The 22,839-nt window shown below is 38.7% G+C and overlaps 2 protein-coding genes across 5 annotated transcripts; one reads left to right on the forward strand and one right to left on the reverse strand.

The window, feature by feature from the left end:
* Positions 1 to 712: 712 nt before the first annotated feature.
* Positions 713 to 10,285, reverse strand: LOC109852742. 2 transcript variants are annotated; one of them, XM_020424181.1, is made up of 4 exons: positions 9,656 to 10,285; positions 4,980 to 5,247; positions 2,370 to 2,447; positions 713 to 1,798 (listed from the first exon to the last, which is right to left on the reverse strand). In XM_020424181.1, the coding sequence occupies exons 2-4, from the start codon at positions 5,124 to 5,126 to the stop codon at positions 731 to 733; spliced, it is 1,293 nt and encodes a 430-aa protein (XP_020279770.1). In that variant the 5' UTR covers positions 5,127 to 5,247; positions 9,656 to 10,285; the 3' UTR covers positions 713 to 730. The 2 variants fall into 2 exon arrangements, with proteins under 2 accessions (XP_020279770.1, XP_020279771.1); XM_020424182.1 differs by lacking the exon at positions 4,980 to 5,247.
* A 3,595-nt stretch (positions 10,286 to 13,880) lies between these two features.
* On the forward strand, positions 13,881 to 21,962 carry LOC109852739 (trimethylguanosine synthase). Of its 3 annotated transcripts, none has more exons than XM_020424178.1 (9): positions 13,881 to 14,177; positions 15,324 to 15,459; positions 15,565 to 15,862; positions 15,948 to 17,364; positions 18,505 to 18,811; positions 20,550 to 20,823; positions 21,076 to 21,207; positions 21,274 to 21,572; positions 21,654 to 21,962. In XM_020424178.1, exons 1-9 carry the CDS (start codon positions 14,071 to 14,073, stop codon positions 21,759 to 21,761), a joined length of 3,078 nt encoding a protein of 1,025 aa, XP_020279767.1. In that variant the 5' UTR covers positions 13,881 to 14,070; the 3' UTR covers positions 21,762 to 21,962. The 3 variants fall into 3 exon arrangements, with proteins under 3 accessions (XP_020279767.1, XP_020279768.1, XP_020279769.1); XM_020424179.1 differs by having other exon boundaries at positions 15,565 to 15,859; XM_020424180.1 differs by having other exon boundaries at positions 13,882 to 14,177; positions 18,523 to 18,811.
* The last annotated feature ends 877 nt before the right edge of the window (positions 21,963 to 22,839 follow it).

Consider the following 22,839-nt stretch of genomic DNA (forward strand, 5'->3'; position numbering starts at 1 on the left):
GCCATCAGCGAATATTTATAATATATCGGTTAACATTAAACTATCACCGGCGGTTCATTTCGGCGCACTTTCCAAGGCACCGCTTATTAAGGCACAATTGTTCTGTCACACGTTTCTCTCCCCGACGAGAGAGAGAGAACGTCAACGTACACCTGTTGCCGCACGGGACGAGCAAAAGAGACTGTGTGTCGACTAATACCGAAAGGCTTGAGCAATTTTCATCGATCGGACGAACATCGATCGTAAAGCCGGCTGGCTAATACGTGCGGTACTTCTTCCTTTCCTTCAGCGTCTCCGGCTATTTTTTAACTCTGTTCTTTTCCTCCTCTCGTTTTTTTCACATGTCATCCCAACATAATCGTATTTGGCTACTTCTTTTTGTTCCTGGATCATCTTCTTGTTTCTCTTATGTTCCAAAGCATCTTTGACACCTGGCCTTCTCTCACCACGTTATTACAATGTATTTTTTCTCACTCTTTTTTCTGCCTTATTCTCTCTTTTTTCATAATTTGCACGTTCTTTTTTTCTTCCTTAGCATTTTTTTTTCGTCTTTTGTCACTTTTTCACTTGTTTATTTCTTTCTTTTCAGCCGGAGACTACTACCAGCCAACTACCATTGCTCGACGACACTTCTTCAGGTCATCCTTGAGAATGCTGAACAATACCGGCAACGATCCAGTCGGATCGAGTTTCTATTGAGCACCTATTGAGCACCGTCTTGCATCCGAGGTCATGTCTTCCGGGTGAGGTCCAGAGGCGGACCGGTGTCCTGCAGGAGTTCGGTTTCCTCGCTGCCGCTCGATCTATCCTCCTCCTCCTCTGCCAAGCTACCGGCGTCCACCTCCTGTCCGTCTGTTCGTGTCTCCTTCATGCTGAGGTCCATCGGTTCCTCTTGTACCGGTCCGAGAGATCGCAGGAACGCCACGCTCTTGTCGTACGCGACTTCTATCGACCCACCCCTCGGGCATCGATCCCGTTCAGCAACGTCGCGATCGATCTCGCGACACTCCCGATTCTCTTCGCTTCTCTTCGTCGGCGATGGTGTCGATCGTGGACTTACACTCTCGCTGGACGAGCTCGACAAGCCGGCGACCATCTGCGGCGGACCCACTTGATTCATGTAAGGTACGATAAAGCGCTGTTGGAACGGGAAAAACGGCGTGTTCAGCAACTGCATATGCGTCAGCGCCGGATGAAACAACGGCGGGCCTCGCCACATGGGAAACCTCGAGACTTCGGGCCTGAGCAGTTCGTGCGGACCTCTCGGAATATCTCCGGGCCTGAGGATCGCGTCCTGACTGGTCCTCGGTGGGATTTCCGGTGATCTCAGCTGCACTGGCATGTCCGGCGGCCTGAGCGCACTGTCCTCTCGTTTGGGCAATCGGTCCGGATGATGATGGTGCAAGTGATGATGGTAACTGTTCGCCGTGGTGGTCGCCGTGGTGACGATACCAACAATGTTGCCCGCGCTAGTATTACTGACATTCTCGGTGTTGTTGTTGTTGTTGTTGTTATTTGCAACGTCCAACGGGCCGAATGCCTTTTCGTACGCGGACTTGGGATCTTTGATCAAGCGATTTTGCGCCTGGTGCGACTGCTCTTGCAGCAGACAGTGTATCTTGAACCAATTGGAGCGCCGGCCGTAACGCGAGCCGGACTTGGACATGCCCACCATCAGGCACTTCCGCAAGCGACACGCCTTGCAGGCGGTGCGATTCTTTTTGTTGATCACGCAGACGCCGCCATTCTTGCACTCGGAGATGCTGCCCAGATTGTTGTAGGTACGTCCGAAGAAGGACTGTGCAACAGAAAGCGAAACAGACATGCTTCGGTCAGCGAATAAACAACTTGCACTTTTGCTCTATTAGAGACGCGCATTGAAATGAACACTTAATTAGCAAAAAGCTAGATTTAGTCGTCGAAAGTCCGCGAGACGAAGAGACTCTGATGCTAGTGGAGACATAATTAAACTTCTTAAACGCAACGACGCGCGCACGAAACTTGTTCCGCAACGCGTGCAATGATTTTTAATTTAACGGTAAATTACCGACGACTCCGATTGTTATTTTTACACGAGGATACGCTTTGCATCGCGCAACGACCAACGACGCGAGAGGTTTACAAAGGGCAAGTCGCGTCCGCGATAATGTTGTTCTTTGTCTCGACGCGCGCGATTCTACGCAATCTACGTAATTTCTCCCAGACGTAAATATCGCGCTTCGCGAGAAACGTAATGATCGTAGGTCGCCACTGTCCGTCTCATTCTTTTTCTTTGTCTTCTTTTTCTTCTTTTCTCTTCCGTTTTGTTACGAGAGAATAAACGATATGGATGAATAGCCGTAGAAGAATGGCGGCGCGAAGATACTGACCTTGCAGCCTTCGCACGTGAAGGCCCCGAAGTGAAAACCCGCGGCCGGCTCTCCGCAAACTCTACAGAGCTGATTCATCTGCAACAAAAAGATGCGACATGTGGTTACGCTCCGGACCCGAGGACGCGTTCAGAATGTGCTCGACAATCGCGTCTGATCCACGTACAATGTCTGCCAATCACGAAAAGGTTTCTCGATCCCGGTCTAATATACACGCGCTCTCAAAATGCAAGAACAACCAAAAGTATTGTGATAGAATGTAGATGTGACAGAGAGAATGATACGTGTTATTGGAAAATATGATTGCTTACAATATTTTACATTATAACGCGCGTTTTCGATACTTATAATCGTAGTTTCAAAAAATCAAGACAAGTTTGAATAAACAAATGTTTATACGAATTAGTTTTTGTACGTACCAAACTGATCGTTATGGAAAATGTGACGTATATAACACAATTTTTTCTCAACCTATAAGCTGGTTTTATATGACCGACCAGTTTGCAATTTGTGCGCACATTATAGTCGCTTGCGGATAACTCGTTTATCGGAGAAAAAATTTATCTTTCTTCATCTTTTGGTGTCCAACTACACATTTGCAATTTCAACATCGAAAAATTTTTTAAAAAACTATTCAGCTATATGTGTAAATTAGAAATTCCCAACCGTAAAATCTGTCGTCGAATATTTCGATTGCAGCTGATTCGCGCGCGTATTGCGCACACCTGTTCCGCGAAGAAGATCTTCCTCGACAATGACGTTGTGCGAGAGGAAAAAAAAAGGACCGTTTCTCGCGCGCAACGATTGGCGAGAAGCGCGCGCGGCGGTTTTGCCCGAGAAAGAGAGACCGCGTTCCTATTAAAACCTAGTTAGCCAGTCATTACCGGACTGCACAGCATCGTCCGCCGCGGCTTGGATACGCTTGGACGTCGCGAGAAAGGCGCGGGACGAGGGGAGAGATGACGTGTGTGTAGCGTGAGTGTATGGAAGCGCGGCGTGGACTCGAGCGGGTGAGCGTGCGGATTGTGCGCGCGGGCAAAGAGCGAGGATGTGACTCGCGCGGACTCGATTCCCACACGAAAAGGGTGAACTAAGGTAACGGCCTGTGCTTGAGCGGTCGCTGCTCTTTCGTAACGCGGCGAGAAGAAATTGATCGCGCGAGCAGAAATGATCGGAACTGATCACAACGCGCGCGAGCGTCGTCGCGCGGTCAATTAGAGCGCGTTTGTTCGTAAATATTTGAGTAAAATGAGAGTAATAATTATTGTAAACTATTGTTACAGGTAATTAATATTTTGATCTGTTGCGCGAATTCGTTTCGGTTACAAAATAATTATGCGATCGAACGCGTAGAGATTTTCACTTAGCGATCTGCAGTGTGAAATATTTCGACATGATACTGACAAATTACATTACATAATATCGGTACTGGTAAACGTAAAGACGGGAGACGTATCGGTACTGGTAAACGTGCAGAGAGACGAACGCTACTTTTCGAGCGTTTAGTCTGAAAGAGGTGAAATTAATCAACGGATATTTACAAATAATTTTAACGCGAACCGATTTCTACCGATCTATACGTAAGCGCTGAGACGCATCACGGACTCGCAGCAGCAGCGCGCGCAAGTATTTGAAAACGACTTTCGATCTCATTAACTTGGGAACGTATGCGCGGCTGATGACTTCTCACGGAAATGACGGCGAAAGAGCAACGACGTGCAGCCCGAGGTAGGAGGCAAAAAAGGTTAAACGTCCAACAGATGACGCGGCTGTGTCACCTCAGTTCTAATCCCCGACGGCCACAGACCGCCACACATCGACGGGAACAAAATAACGCGCTGCTCCCTCCGGTCCGTGCCGCGCTTCTTCTCGCATATTTACAAATAATCTACATCGCCGGTTTCTCTGCATCATTGTCGGTCTGAATCCTTTCCATCGCCCACCCACACGTCTCTCTCACGCGAAGATTGTCTCATTAAGCGTCGTCACGAGCGACGTTCGGTAAAAGAGCAGAGATGGCCACGTAATGTGTTTCTCTTTTTACATTACGAAAACGAGTGACACGCTCCTCCTATATTTCGGAGTAGGAGAAGGTTCTCTGTGTCGTTCTCTCAATTCCGTTATTTTCAGGTTTCAATGTAATTTAGCGAAGAATAATCCAATGTCCGCGTAAATACCAATCGTCTACAGCGCGAGCGTATAAACTCGCGCTATTTTCTGTGCGCGCTTTCAGTCCGATTCATGAAAAACACGGTAAGTTAATTGAACCGCGGAGGTCCGTGATTAAACACTAAATGCCACAGAAATATCATATATTCGAATAAAAGAAAGATCGTAAATGCCATGTGACACGCGAAACTCCCTCCGTCCTGTGTACGATGTACGGGTATTATTTCAGTCGACGAATATTGAGCAAGTGCTCTTTCGTACTAACAATAATAAGCGTAAAATGTAAGCGCGTAGTAATATGTTTTTGTTACATTATATTGTTTACTGCGACATATTCGGCGGTGAAATATAGTCATTGCTTTTAGATGAAAAAACCTCAAAGGAAGGTTCATTCATATTGCGGATCTATAATTGAACAGATAAACAGAAAGGAAGTCTCACCACGTCGGTATTGGCCGCTGCCGAGGTGATCGTCGACGTAGGCGTCCACCACCCTGGGGTGGCGGATGTCGTGTTGGCAATAATACCAACACCCGTCGCAACCGAGATGGATCCGCTCCCTACCAATCCCGCCGACAAATCGTCCATTCGACGCGCTTTAATTCCTTGCTGTCAGTCGTCCTAGTCTGATGTAACCCAACCTACCCTCCTTCCGTGTGACGTAAGTAATCAACATTTTGCGTACTTTTTCGTGTCACCGCGTTTATCACTGAAACATATACATGACAATACGTGTAATTTTTTTTAGTTTCAAATAAATACAGAAATATAATTGTAGATGTGTCACTGAGAAAAATCAATGTCTAACATTTCATTTTTATTAATAGTAGAATTAATAAGTATTTTAGTTTTATTAGAGTTTTTTTTACATCTCTGTGTATATACTTCTACTTTTTTTCTCTTTTGTGTGTCACATATTTTATGTAAATTCGACGATAATATCCTTCTTTTCTTTCTCTCGATTTTCATTCACTAATACATTGAGTGAGACAAGATATTTGTGTTGCGTACAAGTGCGTCTCTCTCCCCGAGACAGCAACGGAACACCCGAATATACGCTTAACGGTTATCTCCCACTATTAAAACGACGTTTTTACGGCGAATAGGCGCGCAAAGCTGGCGTATCAGCGCCGGTGCATAATAATTATTTCAGAAAACGAGCGCGCGGCGGCGAGTCGCAGGCGCGAAGGCAGGAGAAACGCAGTTCCACCGAAATATCGCGATCGGCGAGTGTTCTCTCCCTTGAGGCCCCCCAGGTTTGTATCGGCTCGAGATAACATGTCGTGTTTACAACGATGTAACGCCATTACCATGTTAACGCAGCCCGCCCTGCGAGGGACGCATAAATACGAGAGCTAATTACAGAGGCTGCCACGTATTAATTTTCGTCCCGTGCCCCACGTGGGAACTCCAGCCGGCGCGCTTCTGATTACCGCGAGATTTAATTTCAATTTGTCGGGGGGAGAGAGAAACTCACACACACGTAGCGTCGGCCGTGCTTACAACTCGAGACGAAACGGCTAACGTCGTAAATACGTCGAGCGAGTCGATATTTGTGTGTTATAAAATAATTCGAAAAGTATAAGAACGATCGTAATGCGCGTTCGTTTAACGATCGGTAGTCTGGAGAATCAATCTAGTGTAGCTGCGTATTTTGCTCACCCGAGCGATTCGAAAGTAAATGTTAATTGAGGATACGCACCGGGATTTTCTCAGTCCATTCACAAAGCCACGATTAGGAACGCAGTAATTGGCACGGCCACAGTCAATCTATGCGCGATCGCGTGCAGTATTATCGGCACATACTTGCAACACGCTCTCATAGAGAGCGCGAGAATCTATAGCAGCGAAGATTATGTACGAGATTTCAGATATTCATGGATTATAGGTGAAACGTATGATTGCGTTAAATATCGCGAATTTATGGTGGCGCGATATGAAAGTTGAATTGTAACATGTTACGACGCTACAAAGTTACAGCAACGTATATCGAACAAGTGAAGGCGATCTAATATGTACGTATTACACCTGTACTAATATATACAACGTACACTAATCAATAAGCAAACACAATTCATACAATTTTATTCACCAAATTGTGTAATTGTTTCGAAGTTGTCACAAAGTGCATACGAGAGACGCTTTACACCTAACAATAAATCAAGAAAACTCTTTTCTCTAAAGTTTTTTTTTCTAGCAATATTGTATAACAAGAGTGCGAATCTTGTTGAATAACCTGTGCAGTTGTATTACATTCAACCATACTTGCTGCATGCAATTGCGGAATGACATGTCGAGAATAACACACAACTCACAACTTTGTCGAGTATAATTATTACAATTAGCAACATGCCACGAAACATAAAAGTCGTGCTGGCACACAAAACCACAGATTTATCATGTATCTTCTCAATCTTTCGCGTCGTGCACAGTCTAACCTTCCTAAACAAAAGAGATACTCGCGTAAAAGTCTATAGTCCGTCACGTCGTTAACCAAAAGGCTAATCTTTATGTTTGATAGCTAAAAATTTAATCCTTTATACACTGTGTGCGCCCGTCTCTCGTTTAAAGAGTATATCTCTAGAAATCTTCGCAGAATATACCCTATTGGACGTAACCAGTAACCTTTGGTGTTAAACTCACGAGGAATTCCCGTTTATATAATTCATCATTATAGTTTGTAACGTGGGGTCGCATTCCGCGTGACCTACGATAATAATTACTATCCGATGCAGAAATGATACGACTCCCTCCTATTCAAGCGGCAATCAAGAAATCGTCACAATACGCGAATAAAACGACTGCTTTTGCGAGAGAGCGATATAAGCGCGCGTAATTGCTCTCGTGCGTGCATTAAATATCGGGACTAAAATATGTAATCGACGCAATTTCGCGACAAAGAAAAGACACGTTGCGCGGCAATGTTGCGATTACCGATAAATTTTATTACATGTCGTTTCTCTGTCTGTCTGTCTGTTTGTCTGTCTCTTTCTCTCTCTTTCTCTCTCTCTCTCTCGACTAATGACAAATTAATTAAGAAAGCTATGTATGACCGCGGAAGACCGGTTCCGCTGAATAACATCGCCGTCTCGCCTCCGCTCCGACTCCGATAAATCCTTGTTTTCATGGATTAACACGTAACGCAATTGTAACGCGGTGATAAACACGCGTCCTCGAGTTACGACGACGACGACGACGACGATGACGACAATGATGGCCAACGGTGGCGATTGACCGTCGGTGATGATCGCGGTTTTCCCTTTTTACGTTGTCGAGTTGCGAATCCACAAGCGTATATTTCATTAATCGACGCCATTCTCTTGTTTACACTTAAAACTTATTATATTACTGTCATCGCCGATATATGTTTTGACTGTCATTGTGCAACACAGAGAGATTTTACACGTCTCGGATATTTACGCGAATCGCGACATGTTTCCCCCAAGTCCTGAAAAACAGTGAGAACAAGAAATTGTTGTACCACAATAACAAGTGGTTTTGCGTAAACGATGGCTCGGATAATTTTATTGCGGCCGTAGCGAGTTTTGTTGTCGCACATAATATCGGTCGTGGGTTTGATTCGTAAAATAATTAGAGTATTAAAGCGTGTATAATTAGACACGACCGTAAGAGATAATGGTACCACGCGCATGTGGCACAGACACCATTAAATGCGTGTCGACAGTAATTTGTCCGTCGTGGCGACTATGTGATTTGACATTTGACGCTTAAGAATGTTTCTGCCGCACAGAAACGTGTTTTAAAGCATTAGCCGCGGGTCAAAGTTTGCTCGTTGGAAATCGACAGTCTGAAATTAATCACTTCATCTGGAGTCCGAAACTAATTATAAGAATAGTGTATAAACTCTCTTTTCACATTTTGTGACATCTCGCTGTGTATCTACGAACGCTAGTGTATAATGGCACGTATAATCCGTGAAAGTCCAACATACCAAAATACCTTTCGAGACAGGCAAATTTATTCTGCGGTAATATCTGGCAAATTTCTAACGACCTCCCGTGATGATTTCGTCGTCGTGTCGCTAATTTGTCTTCGCTAATTTATTGTTTTTCTGGTTCCTTTTGCTTTGCGAAAGCCACTTATTTCGCTGTGCTATTAATGATTCGATTGCGTTCGGTAATAATATTTTTTCTCCATGTGGCAGACGCGCACTGTGATCGCGTCCTCCGCTCGTCTTCGCAATAATAATGATTGAAAGATGAAACACACTCGCGTCAGAAGCATCGTCCATCGTTCTTTTTTTTTTTTTTTGCTGTTTCTCTTTTTCATCAGACGAACATTTCGATTGCTGCCAAGTCGTGTGGCAGCTAATGAATGACGAGCGAACTGCAACTTTGATGAACCGGTTATGAGCGGCACGTCACATGGATATCATACGGTTTCGGCTGCAGTCAATCGAAATCTTTTTCTTTTTTTTTTCTCTCTCTCTCTCTCTCTCTCTCTCTCTCTCATGCCTCCTCTCGCACTTGTGCCGTGACAAATTAATCGTAACTACCGTGCGAGGCTCGAATTGATTTTTCGTGTATCGGCCGTCGATCTTGCTCCGGACGCGTGTTATTAATTTGCAAACATTCGAAGTCTATTTCGACTGGCTATTTTTATATGCGAATTTGCAGGGTGAAGAGTATCTTACGCACAGACTCATAAAGTTATACAATTTAGATAATTAGATAGATAAGTCTTCGATAGTCTTACTTTATGAATTTAAATTTTGTGAATGTGTGACTAGATTATAATAAATTAATTTATTCAAGTGATAAACATCCTGTGTGATATATGTACAAAATGACAAATCTTACACGTGAGAGATATACACAATAATATTCATTCAAAGCTGATAAATGTAAAGTATTTTGATGTTACGCGGTCGATTCGCTGACTTCTTGTCAGAAGACGGTATTTTACTGCAAAGCATTGCTCTGTTTTTTTGTGCAACATTTTTACATTAACATTGATTGCTGCAAAACTCAGTGCACTTACGCACACACTGCTTATTGTTGCCGCGCTGCAGTAAAATGCCTGGGACTCTGACATTGAGAAAAAAAAAACTCAGAGAGCTACTGTGTGGAAAAGTATCTAAGTATCTCGGTACACACCTGTGTGCAATTTCTCTTCTACGCCTCCGTTTATCCCTCTTCGTTTCGTTACACCCTCCGTCTAGTCTTGTGCACTGTCGCGCCTATGACAGCGCCGTCAGTCTACCGTGACAGCGCACGTCATATCGTCACACGCCTTTTCCCAACACGGAAAACACACACGACGCACTGTTCCTCATCTACGCACTGTGTTGTCAAATAGTTTGCGATCGTCCTCGTCGCAATAAAACGTCATTTCACCAAACCATTCGTCTAACACGACGTCGAAGCGCACTCGTAACAGTTGAAAATATATCTCCTCCAGTAAAGAGAGGAAACGTGATTATTCGCTGGAAAAACCTCACAGTATCATTGATCGATAACTCACAAATATGTGTTTGAGTGTTTTCTCAATCTTTTCTTCGATTCCTCTCACCGCGCGTGTTCTGCGTCCCGGAGCATGTTGAAGGAACCACCACCGATCGCGTGCTGCTCGCTCGCGCTCGAAACTACATCGCGCGAAACTACTTTTCGACGGTTTCCGTCTAACAAAAAGAGACGACGGACGAACGCGCGAGGAACGGGAGGTAACACGGGATGATACGGGGGCGACGAAGAAGAGGACGGTATTCGTAGCTAGCTGGCTGGCTGGCTGGACCGCCGGCCGGCTCGGGGCGTGCGCTCGTGTAGCACGTGGCCGCGAGACTGAGTATCCCCTACCTTAGGCACCTTCGTCAGTCCGTTTGTCCGCCTCGTCCTTATCTCACCTAGCCAGCCGAGAAGGACTACCGCGGCCTTCTCTCGCCGTCTTTCTTGCACCTCGCGGACCGATCACTCTCGCGCTCTCGCTCCTTCTATCCGCGTATCCCTCTCGATCTCCCACCCCATTTCTCTCTTTCTCTCTTTATTTCTCCCTCTCGATCCGCCTCGGCGCAGCATCCGTCTCTGCATCGCGCACGGTGGAGGTAACACACGGTCCGCCAGCTGCTTCCCTCTCGCTCGTTCGCGCGCCTGTTTCTCTCCGTCATTCCAGCTGTTCGTTTCGTACTTTGTCCCTAGCCGTCTATCCGCGTTCGTCTCTTGTCCTCACCATCAACCTGCTCCTCTCGCAAGGAGTCGCAAATCTCTCGCGACCAAAGAGACATATCGTATGTATACACGCTGTCTTTCCCTTACAGTCCTATGCATTCAGTTTCAGCTTTTCTTTTGCTCATTCCAGCGGTAAACCCACGCAGATTATTCGCGAAACACAGTTTTATTTTCTTTTCTAAGCTTGTACAATTCTTATGAAAAATGCAAAATTATTTATGAGCGCAAATACACTTTCAGTCACGATTTTTCAGTAGTGAAGAACAGCATCGACTTGTCGCGTGTTGTCACAAGATATTTCTACCTGGAAAATTCGAGTAAGAGAAAGTACTATATTGGAGCGTTAAATTCTTCTTGTTGTATAGTATCAAGTAAATTAAATTAACTAAAAAAGCAAAAATAATAGATTCAAGAATTGTTGTAAACAGACAGGCGCGTAACGTACATTTAACGGTGGTTTGTGTAACTATAACAGTTAGCCACCTCGTAAGTGCGATCCAAGAAAGCGCTACAACGTCGTATATTAGAATACTTTATTGCCTCCGTATCTTTTTTTTTGTGCGCTCTACTGCAACCAGCTACTGCAAGCGTGTAGCTTCAAGTAAACGCAATCGCGCTGTAGCGCGGTGTAGGTTCAACCCGCAAATAAATGATTACTAAATAAGTCGTAAATTAATCAACGTGTTTCCACGATTTTCCAGAATATGTATTATAACACAGAGATCCAGAAAAATAAATGTCCATTATATCACAGAGTTTTCAAAATATACTGTTTATTATGAAATCTATGTGCAACTTTTTTCCTGGCGCATCGATAAATTTTATTGCTTTCATTATGTAACGTTAACGAGCTATTATAAGAATCAGAGTTAACAGAATTGTGAGAGCTAATCTCACACGATAAATCGGATATTTGAAGCGTATAATAAATAATAGATATATCTAATTATACTTTGCTGAGATAAGAGAGAAAAAAAGTAAAGTACGAATAAGCGTGCGTCGCCGTCTGTCTCTGGTGATTTCAACACATGATAGTGTCAGTGACTTCAATGCTCGAACGAGTAAATTCGGCTCGTCACTTGCTTATGCACAAATATTTTTTTAGAGATAAATGACGTTTTTATGATATGCATATAAAATTTATATATACGTGTACATATATAAAGAAGTAGATTTTTGCATGTATCTAATTTGTTTATATTCGGGTAAATAATCAGTAACATTGATGTGTACAATTGAAGTTACAGTTGAAGTTAATTATTACATTACTGACTTTACTATGTGCAAAATGTTTCACGATTCTAATTTTATTAATGATTACAATTAGTGAGATACATGTTGATTTTTATGGTTTTCAAAATATTATAATATATCACTCTAACGGTTTGATCAATCGTAAAATTCGCACGAGGAATAAACAAATTCAATCACGTGTGACTTAGTGATTCGTATAAAATCAGCAAAGTGGTATATCTGTGCAGTTTCGCATAAAATATTCGCATCCTATTATCGCCAGACTCCCGCCGACGCATGCAATTTGCAATCTCCGCGGCAATATTGCAATTGGTTCCTTCGTTTGTTTTGCTTCGTCTTAAGACGAGACAAATGGTATGCCGTTCTATCATCGTCGTTGTGCAAAATAAAGCCGGAGAGAGCCCCATTGTACGAAGTGGGAGGTACCCGATCAGCAACCAATAGAAAGAGCCGCACACGCGCGCTCTCCCTCTTTCCCAACCGCGAAGCAATAAAAATTAATTTATCATGGATCACACACATACACATACACACCGCCTACGCCATTGCTCTGTTCACGCATGCAGAATTTCGCAGCATCCCGCAAGATAGCGTTATCTGTCGGGTATTACACTCGTGTATTTTTGTGTTTATCTTTCGAAAATTATAACATGCTGGATTGTAATAGGCTAAAGTTTAATGATTTCATAATGTCTCTGCACAGAGATTTGTGTTAGAAATATATTTCATTTTAGAACTTTAGTTAAATTTGTTTTATCTGGTTGCATGATTTATTTGCACACCAATACATATTAATAATTAATAGAAAGTATATATTTAAAACAAGATTTTTAAGTAAATATATTGCATATTCTCTCTAATAATTGTAAAGTACCAAAATTGTGTGTATATAAATGGTGTCTGCTGTATCTTATGTAGATGACAGCACGTTCCACGTCCGTATCACCAGAGAGAAGACCGAGAGCAGCCAGGCCCATAAGAGTTTCTGCGATAGCTTCATCGACCCGTAAACAAGCGCACAAGTGGTGCACAATGGAACTACAATATAGACATATCGCACGTACCGACGTGTCGCTCGTGGACTGGCTGCGTAGTTCCAATGTGTACCACCCGTGGACATGCGCTAGTTTACGGGGCGGAAAAGTGATTACAAATTCTCTTAGGCCCGAATTCATAGTCGTCTCTCAGATCTCAGATTCAGATCTCATCTCTTTCCCTCTCTTTTTCTCTCTCTCTTTCTCTTTCTCTTGAGATCTGAGATCTGAGATCTGAGAGACGACTATGAATTCGGGCCTTATGGACCTGGCTGCTCTCAGGTTTCTCTCTGGTATCACATATACACATTCGAGAGAAACCTATAGCCTCTTGCACAATGGAAGGAATAGCGATAGCGATGAAATAACACAGTTTTAGACACAGAATTCCAACTCGTCGGAAATTTTATCGCTATTGCTTATTCTGTTTTTCTGATTTGCATTGATACATGTGTAATTTTTTATGTTAGATTTCGCTGTTCCTACCGTTATTTATAAATATAAACTCTTTACAACTGGTATTATTTCTATCGCTATCGTTATTCCGTCCATTGTGCAAGGGGCTTATTACTCGATACAGTCGATAATTTATTTTTATATATATTAATAAATATTTTATGAACACGCGAGATTTAAACCTGGAAAATAATCTACGGTTGACATTTACAATTAATTTTATATTTTATGTTATATATTAAGATAACTTAAGTTATCTTAAAATGTTTTTTATGAACTGTCTCATTGGCTATACAGACTACTTGAAGACAAACATGAGACAATCTTAAATACAAGTTACCGACTATACCGGCGATAGATTTCAATACTGGCAGTGAATATCAAAAGCCAGTGGCTGCGTGATTAGTTAATTTTTCTGTATCCCTATGGACGAAATCCCTCACTTTGTGGCAAACCTGTCAGGAAGTGAACAACCACGCGATGCTGCATGGTAAAAGGATTTGGCGGATTGTTTTTTCGCGGTGGTCGTGAAAATTCGGGGTGAGACATGCGGTATTTGTGACAATCGTCTGTAACGTAAACCGAGAAGATTCTGCTTTCGGAATGTGCGATAAGCATTGGGAGGCTTTAGCCGAAATCTACATCGCGGATAAAAACTCGTCTGATCCAGACGATTACATTTGTTGTCTGTGCAGCAGATTATATATCCGGTGAATATGTTTGCTCACTTATAAGTACGTTAACTTTCTCAGCAATGTTTGCAAAACAATATACCAACAGTGTTCACATATATAATTGGCTATAATAATTGACCATACGAAACTCCACGATAAATTAAGACATTTATTGATTAGTGTAAAATGTGATTTAACCTTGACACTTACTCTTTAATAATGAATAGGTCATGTTAGATTTTCAGTTAATCTTTTCAACATTTTTCCGTTTTATAAATTATAATCTCTTAAACAAAATAAAATTGTTGCTAAGCTGTTGTTTATGTACCAAAGAAACCAAAATAGGAAAACAAAATTTATAACATAAATATAAGAGCTTTAAAACTGACAATCTTTGATAATCTTTATTTATGAATAAATATTACAAAATTTTTGAATTGTAATAATATATATTACATTATTACAAAATATATTATATTATTACAAAATAAGAGAAATAACATGTGGTAGAGATAATAACTATATTATACTGGACTCACTTCAGTGTTTAGAAAACATTTATGTTGGAAAACAATAGATTTATTAACTATCTTTTTTTTATTTATGAACTTTGGCTAATTCTTTCTTATGTTTTTTTTTTGTTTTTGATAATTGATCATATTTCATTTAAAACTTTTCACTATTTAACTTTTTACTTTGCATTCTTCTTGTCTCTTGTTATTAATGGATTTCATAGAGTTCTATATACAGAAGTCAATAAGAAAGAAAACCCAATCGTATTGGTCAATTGAGCCAATCAATCAATGTGATTGTTCAATTCAACACAGAATGTTTGTTACTAAACCAGATTAGCATTGTTATGTAAACATAATTGATATTATTTTGTTGAATTTTTCTAACTTGTAAATAGAAGATAAAAATTCAATGTTTGTTTTGAACATTGTTTAGAATGTGAAAAGTTCTTTGACATGTAGTTCTAATAGATCTATTTGAAAGCTAAGCACAAGTATCTTTATCTTTTTTTCTCTTCTTTAAAGTAAACCATTGTTTTAATTTATTATATCTAACCATAAACTATCATTGAATTTTTTGTAATACAGACCTAAATTATTAATATATTAATAATTAATACATTAATCAGTTTTCTTGATTTTTCTGCTATTGATCTATTATTCTGTCAAGGACTTCTGAAACTCGCACAATTTTAGCTTCTGAAGATGCTAGTGAAGGGGAAGATATTGATGGGGACTGTGTGGGTGAGATGGTGGATATTGGCAAGGGATCAGGGATAGAGACACAATCTATAGAAAAACATGATGTATGATAGCTTTTCATTCACTAATATATGTATAAAGTATAGCAAATAGAAACTATCATTATTTGGTCTTACTGTGATAAATTAATTGTTAATTCTTTGATATAGGAAGAACCAGTAAGCTGTTATTGCAGTGCATCTCACACAGATAACTATTACTCTACAGATGAACATGATTCTGTACGTGATTCAGCTCACTGGCCCGCTGCACATTCCCTGACTCAGAAGCTTGGTCTGCATCAGTCTGATTCTGGTGCAGACCTATCTGAATATCACGATCAGCATGAGGCAAAAAGTATACAGAATCTTGTAGCATCTTATGGAAAAACTTTTCAAACCACAGAAACTATGATAGAAAATAATTATGAAAGTGTAGATGCAACTGAATATAAACATATATCAGGTAGTTTGTATTTTGTCATCAATTCTCAAATTGTGATCTATTTACTTTAAAAGAACAAGTTGTACTAAATTTATGTTATTTATATTAGGTGACAAGGAATCCATGGTGCAAAGTTTATCAGATAGTACTACTATATCAAATAAGGAAACACATGAAAAGGATCTCACCTCTTATATGCAATTTGAGTCTGATTCTTACACTTATCCTTATTCCGCGTTTTGCGGAAGTAATAAAAGTGAAATGGATACAGAATGGGGAAAGTTTTGGGGCAAGAATGGAGAGCAAATAATATGGAAATCTTGGCTCGAAAAATACACGGATTATATCCCTGATTATTTTCAGAATAATTCGATAGAAGATAAAAAGTCACAGGATATGGAAATTGATGAAGTAGAAGTCGTAGAAAATTATTTTGAACAAAATACATGTTTTCCAAATCAAACGCACAAGAATTGCGATAATTCTAACTTTGCAGGCACTTTCATTCAGAATAATTTGAATGACGAGTTAAAGCCAGCAGCAATATCTTCTTCCAATAGTTTTTTATTTGAACAAATGAGCAGACAAGAGAGTAGCGATAAGGATGCAGAAGAAAATAGGAAAAAAATTATTAATTTTGAGATACTGCAAGAGAATGGCGATGGTTGGAATCCTCTGAGTCCACTCAGTATAGAAGAGACTTATAATCAACAATCTAATGCAGAAGATGAAAGATTATTAACAAGATGCGATTCTATTAATGGCTCAATAGCAAAGACAAACGCAACTTCCGATTCCATGACAAACGTTACTAAAATGACGTTAACTAGTTCTAGTTGTGATTCTAATTCTGTTCATTCGTTTAGTCTCATCACTTCCGTTACTAGTTCCATCGAAAGTAGTATAACTAGTAGCAGTTCTGATCAGGAGAACGAATTTACTATGGAAGATAGTGAAAAGTGTTGGCAGTATCTATGGAAAGAAAATTTTCATACACAATATCAAAAACATTATGAAATATTCATAGCAAATTATCAAAGAGAGCACAATATAGATGGTATTAATTGTATAGATTATCCTGATAACTCTATTGAACTTCCTATGTCATTTGACTCATTTGATGAAACCCAAGAGAATGAAAATGAAACGTATTTAGAACCTAATAAAATATGTTTACAAGTTTCAGACAAATATGAGACAGATATATGGAAAGATGATAAAGACATAGATCTTATAAAACAAGATGATAAAAGCACAGTTAGTATAAAAAAAGGAAAAAAGAACTCAAAATCCAAAGAAGAGAAAAAAGCAGAAAAGAGAATTTTGACCTCAGTAGGTACACTTCTGAAAAACTTAGCAATAAGAGCAAAAGAATTGATTGAAGATAATGATGCTGACGAAAAAATACATGAAAATCAGCTAGAAATTACCAAAAAAGAAACAATAGCTTCTGTTATTAGTAATGAACAAGACTCTTCTACTGGAGATAAACTTTATGAAGATGTTCAAAACGTTCATCAACTGAGGTTAGTAGTAGTAATGAATTCTTTTTCTCGTTTTCATTTATAACAACTATGCTGCCAGATATGATAGTCGTGAGTGTTTAGGAGCTTTAATCTCAACCTTTGATTAGATATAGAATTATAATATTTTTTTGTCTTGTTCTTTTATTGTTTTCTCAATTTTTGATCTCCCATTTTTTATTTTATATATTTATTTTCCTCTGATTTTTCTTATCATTTTGTTTTTATTGTTTTTAGTGTAGTAAAATAATTTTTGTGAAAACTAAGAGTATATCTCACAGTGTCATTAATAATCGATTTGATAAGAGCTATGTTTGGGAAGCGCGCTATCAGTGTTCTTGTTTAATTCTCTTTGTTTGATATCTAATGAGCGATAGAATGATGTAAGCGTAGATGGCACGTTCTCCGAATACAGTCCAGAAATAACGATGATTTTTGCTTTCTACACTCTGTTCAATGAGAGAATATCCTCTTTGTTAGCGCAGAGGAGCAGTAAAAGATAAAGTAGAGATAGTGTTGCGCACAAGTTATTTGCTGGCAGTCAATGATGGAGTACGGAAGGTTTCTGGCATGAGGGTCCGCAGGATTTTTTTTTAGGGGAGGGCGGAGCAATTTTTCCGTTCCAAAAATTATGAGTTTTACAGAAAGGTTTCGCTGTACAGAAAATTTTCACGAATAGATGTATGATTTAATTTGTTAACCATTTCAAACTTGTTTCAAGATAAAAAACACAATTTGTGAAAAAAACTTGCCTCTTTAGGAGAGAGTTAAATGCCGGGTTTGCTCCCCCCCCCCATACGGTTTCTGATATGGTAGGGTATACGCGGGAAACAGACGAGTGTTCGTTCACTCCAAAAATATTCTCTCATTGAACAAGGTGTAATTGTTTATCTTAATAATAATTAATGACGTTATAAATTAACTATTATAGCTTTTTTCGTAATATATATATTTTAATTTAATGTAAATTCTTTAGATAAAAAGGTAGTTTTTTCTTCTATTCATCACATTCTTTCTATTCTTCTATTCGTCACATGCTTTCTATTCTTCTATTCGTCACATTCTTTCTATTTTTCTATCCTTCTCGCAGTCACTGTGCTTTACAGCTACAGTCACTTTTTTTGAACTTTTTTGTACTTTTAGTCACTTTTGTCCTGTTAGTTGCTCAGTGGACTTCGAAGAAGACGAATCGAGTAGCGATGGCTTAGAAAGTGTGAAAAAAGCTTTTTGGCAAATGAATTACGGCGCAATCATTGAAAACGAAAACCAAAGAAATATGCAAGGCGAAGTTGTTTACCGAAAACGCAATATCAGGCGATATACCTCAAATGGGCTTAAGTATTCCCAATTCATAACAGAAATAAAACGGAAAAATGTGAGAAATGTGAAATCCAGTGATGTCGACATACTAAAGGACGCAGGAGAAAAAATCATCGAAGATACAGCTGAGGTAAAATTTATTCCTAAACAAAGTTCCAAATTTGCTGTTTCGATATGATTATTCAATAGTAAGATCTTCTTCTTTGCATATATGGCGCACGCCCCTGTGTGTGAGGAGCAAAAGCCAATTCAATAGTAAGAACATCACATTGCATGAACGAAAAAATCAATAGATTTGTGATCACATGTTGACCACGTGGTAAATATATTTTAGGAACTCACGTGCTTAAACGTTTCAAGCTGTGGTCAAAGTATTGCTACAATAATTTGAAACATTATTTTGAAGTTTTATTCTATATTTTATTCTATATACAAAACGCTGAATTTTGCAGTCAATGATGTTTCGAAAAATTTGTAGCACTCTGTTCAATAAGAAAATATCGGAGCGGAAAATCATCTGTTTTGCGTATGCTTTTATCAAAAAGCCTCATACTCTACAATCTTAAGGCGATGTTTGGCGATCATATGGTACATATATCAAAGTGTACCAAACTATAATTTGAAATCACTCGAACTATAGGTTTGGAACACTTTGGTATATGATTATACCATATGATTGCCAAAAATCGCCTTTAGCTTTCACACAATGAGTATTCCGTGCGCAACGCTGTCCCTACTTTAACCGTTTTGGTTTTCTTATGCTCAGACCGAGGATATTCACTCATTAAACAGAGCGTACATGCAGTTTCAATCTAATAGTTGCGTTTAAAAATTCGTCGTTAGTACTAAAAATTTATAGGTTTTTTTTTTTTTTGACTATATTAAGGCTTCGTTCCAATACTCCCTGCCAATACTGGAAATCTATAGCATGTGAAAATTATATATCTTTAGTACTGCTTGTGAATATCGGAACGCAGCTTGAGTTGCACTACATAGAACTATGATTGGTTCGTGCAAGGCTTAAGAACTTCTACAGACGCTTCAACGCGTTACGCTCATAGAAAATTACGCGACACAATAGCCAATCAATATGCTGTCTTTCCGTAAGAGCAAAATGCTGGATGACTATTGCGTTGTCATATGTAACGTGTTGATTCGTTGTTTAGTTGCATTCAGGGAGCACGTTATATGCGCTGTTATTCTATTTTTATCGCTCATCAGATATAAAACAAAGAAAATGATGCAATAGCGCTGATAGTGCGTTCCTCGAATGCAGCCTTTGCAGATCACATAGTTCCTGCCAATAGGACGCAATAACTAGAGAATAACACGTGAGTTATACGGTAACCAATCAACATCTCCCTTTTCTTTAGATACATCAACTTCCGCTGCGCGTAAAATGTTAAACTCGATTCAAGCGTGTTTTGCCGCGTGCTGAACGTTGCCGCGTTTTCTGTATGCAGGAGCCGCTAGAAAGTAGCGCTACAAATGATTCGAAACATCATTCCATCTTTATACTTTATTTTTTTATGTTTTATTATATGTTTAACGCGCACTAGAGCCAGTGTCCATCTTATATGTTCTACATTCAATGAGGTTACGTTGATCACAGTTTTAGTTTATAAATCAATTTATTTAAAAAGTAGTTAGTATTTTAGTAAAAATCAAATAATAAAGCAAAAATAAATTCATAAATAAATAAGTGAACAAACTATTTTGTAATTTATAAGAACAATTATTTTATTATTTTAAAATTTATTGAATGGAGATATAGTTATAAGTTTAATTTAGAACTGACATATATTCTTAGATATGCCATGCTTTAATTATGCTGAGCATAATATTTAACAAAGTATTTTTAATTACAGTTGAGAAAATATTTATCTTATGATTCACTGTCAGTACCCTCAGACAATGTACAGCACAATGATAAGGGTTCCTATACAAAAACACAAATTACATCTAGTTCTGATGATGAAGATAGTGTAAGAAACATGCAAAAGAAAAAAAAGAAGAAGCAGTTCAGAAAACAAAACAAAACCATTCCAAAAGAAATAGCTAATGATCGGAGGCTATTTAAGTTTTATATCAGACGGCATGGTTTATTTAGCAAATATGATGAAGGAATTAAACTAGACCATGGTATGTATTTGATTTTATTTATTTTGTCTCTTGCACAAGTGAGGTTTGCTAGTTCCAACATTATGTTTTATATTCTCTTAATGTACTTTTATATAGAGCTGCAAAATGTAAACCTAGTGTTTCAGTTAGGCTAGCATCACAATGCCAGCACCGATATACCTATATTCTCTAAAATTTTATATGCATTTTATATTTCTTAAAAAAAGATAACCATTTTTGTCTAAGAAAATAAATAATGTACTCTTTTTGTAGAGAGCTGGTATTCCGTAACACCTGAAGAAATAGCAAAAAACATAGCAAAGAGATGTAGATGTGATACTATCATTGATGCATTTTGCGGTGCTGGCAGCAATAGCATTCAATTTGCATTTACATGTGAAAGAGGTATGTACATTTTTTCTATAAATATTTAAAGAGTAAAACTACATTTTATTAATTTATTTTTTATAGTGATTGCAATAGACATCGACCCCAATAAAATAGAAAATGCTCGACATAATGCAAGAATTTATGGCGTGGAAGATAGAATAGAATTCATTATTGGGGATTTTCTGAAGTTAGCACCATCTTTGATCGCGGATGTTGTATTTTTAAGTCCACCTTGGGGCGGTCTTGATTACAAAAAACAAAAAGTATTTGATCTTGAAAGTATCTTGCCTTTTGTTGGCGGAAAAGGTGTTTTTGAAGCAGCTAGAAAAATAACCGATCACGTGGCATATTATTTGCCCAAGAATTCAGATCCCTTACAGGTAAATAATTTTTATACTTATGATCAAAAGATGACATGTGTTTTATCTTGTGTAAGTGATCAAACACAAACAATATTACAGATGACTATGTTAGCTGGACGGTACGGTGCAGTGGAAATTGAGCAAAATATATTTAATGGGAGATTTACAGCTTGTACAGCCTATTATGGTGAATTGGCGAGAATATAATAATTTAAAAGAAGAACAAAGAAGATTATACGATTATTTTCCACTTCAATTTTTAGTTTAAGTTTTATCAGTATTTGTAATGAGATCAGATTCCATAGTCTCTTTTTTACATTTCTGGTCAGCCGAGACTTGGACTTTTATCTTACAATATTATACTTAAAAGAATAATGTAATTTTATAAACACTTTTAGTTATTTTTTATTTAACATTTTATACTCTTATATAATTTTAATTATCAATAAATGTATTTCCTCATGAAAGAGAAAGAGCAATACGGTTTAATAGTTCTTCCAACTCTCAAAGAGTATATGTACACTATACTATGATTTATTATTAGGAAATCAGTGGATCTACAAGTTTTAGGTGGAATCCAAACCACCATTATTGCAGATTACAGCAGATAAACAACGGAGACCCGATAAGTTCGATGAAAAAAGGATCGGCCCGAAAAAATCCTTAATGATGGATTCGAACTCGGGACTTCCAGATTGACAGTCTCACACTGTGGTTGCTAGACCAGTGGGCCGATCAGAAAGAACAAATATATAATGTGTAGACTCAATTAAACTTTTTATATCATTAAGAATATATTTTCTATGAAATTAAACAAGAAAAATACAAAAAATAATAATTATACGTATTATTTATTGTATTTTTATATTGTAAAGTAAAAAAAGACCAATTATTTCACAAAATAGTACAAAATATTCAAAATATATAAGCCAATATTCATGGTTCGTTTTTATACTTAAGATAAAAAATATGTGTCATTTTAAGTTGCTGTATGGACCTTGTCTAGCTATAGAGCATCTGAAGATGACCTTAAGACGATCTTAAATATAAAATTTGAATACTACCGTAGTGTCATTTTTTCGAAGATTATTTCAGGATAAAGTATAAGCTACTACATGTGATTCTAGCTGCGTTCCGAAATTCATTGCCACTACTGGAAATCTACAGTACATGTCAAGTGAACTTTAGATTTTCAATACTGACAGTAAATAACGGAACACAATCTTTGTTGCATATTCAAAATTAGATTTACGAAAAGTCGAAAAAATTTGTAATTGAAACAAAA

This window comes from Pseudomyrmex gracilis, unplaced genomic scaffold (assembly GCF_002006095.1).
Source record: "Pseudomyrmex gracilis isolate BER0280 unplaced genomic scaffold, ASM200609v1 scaffold_34, whole genome shotgun sequence".
Taxonomy (NCBI): domain Eukaryota; kingdom Metazoa; phylum Arthropoda; class Insecta; order Hymenoptera; family Formicidae; genus Pseudomyrmex; species Pseudomyrmex gracilis.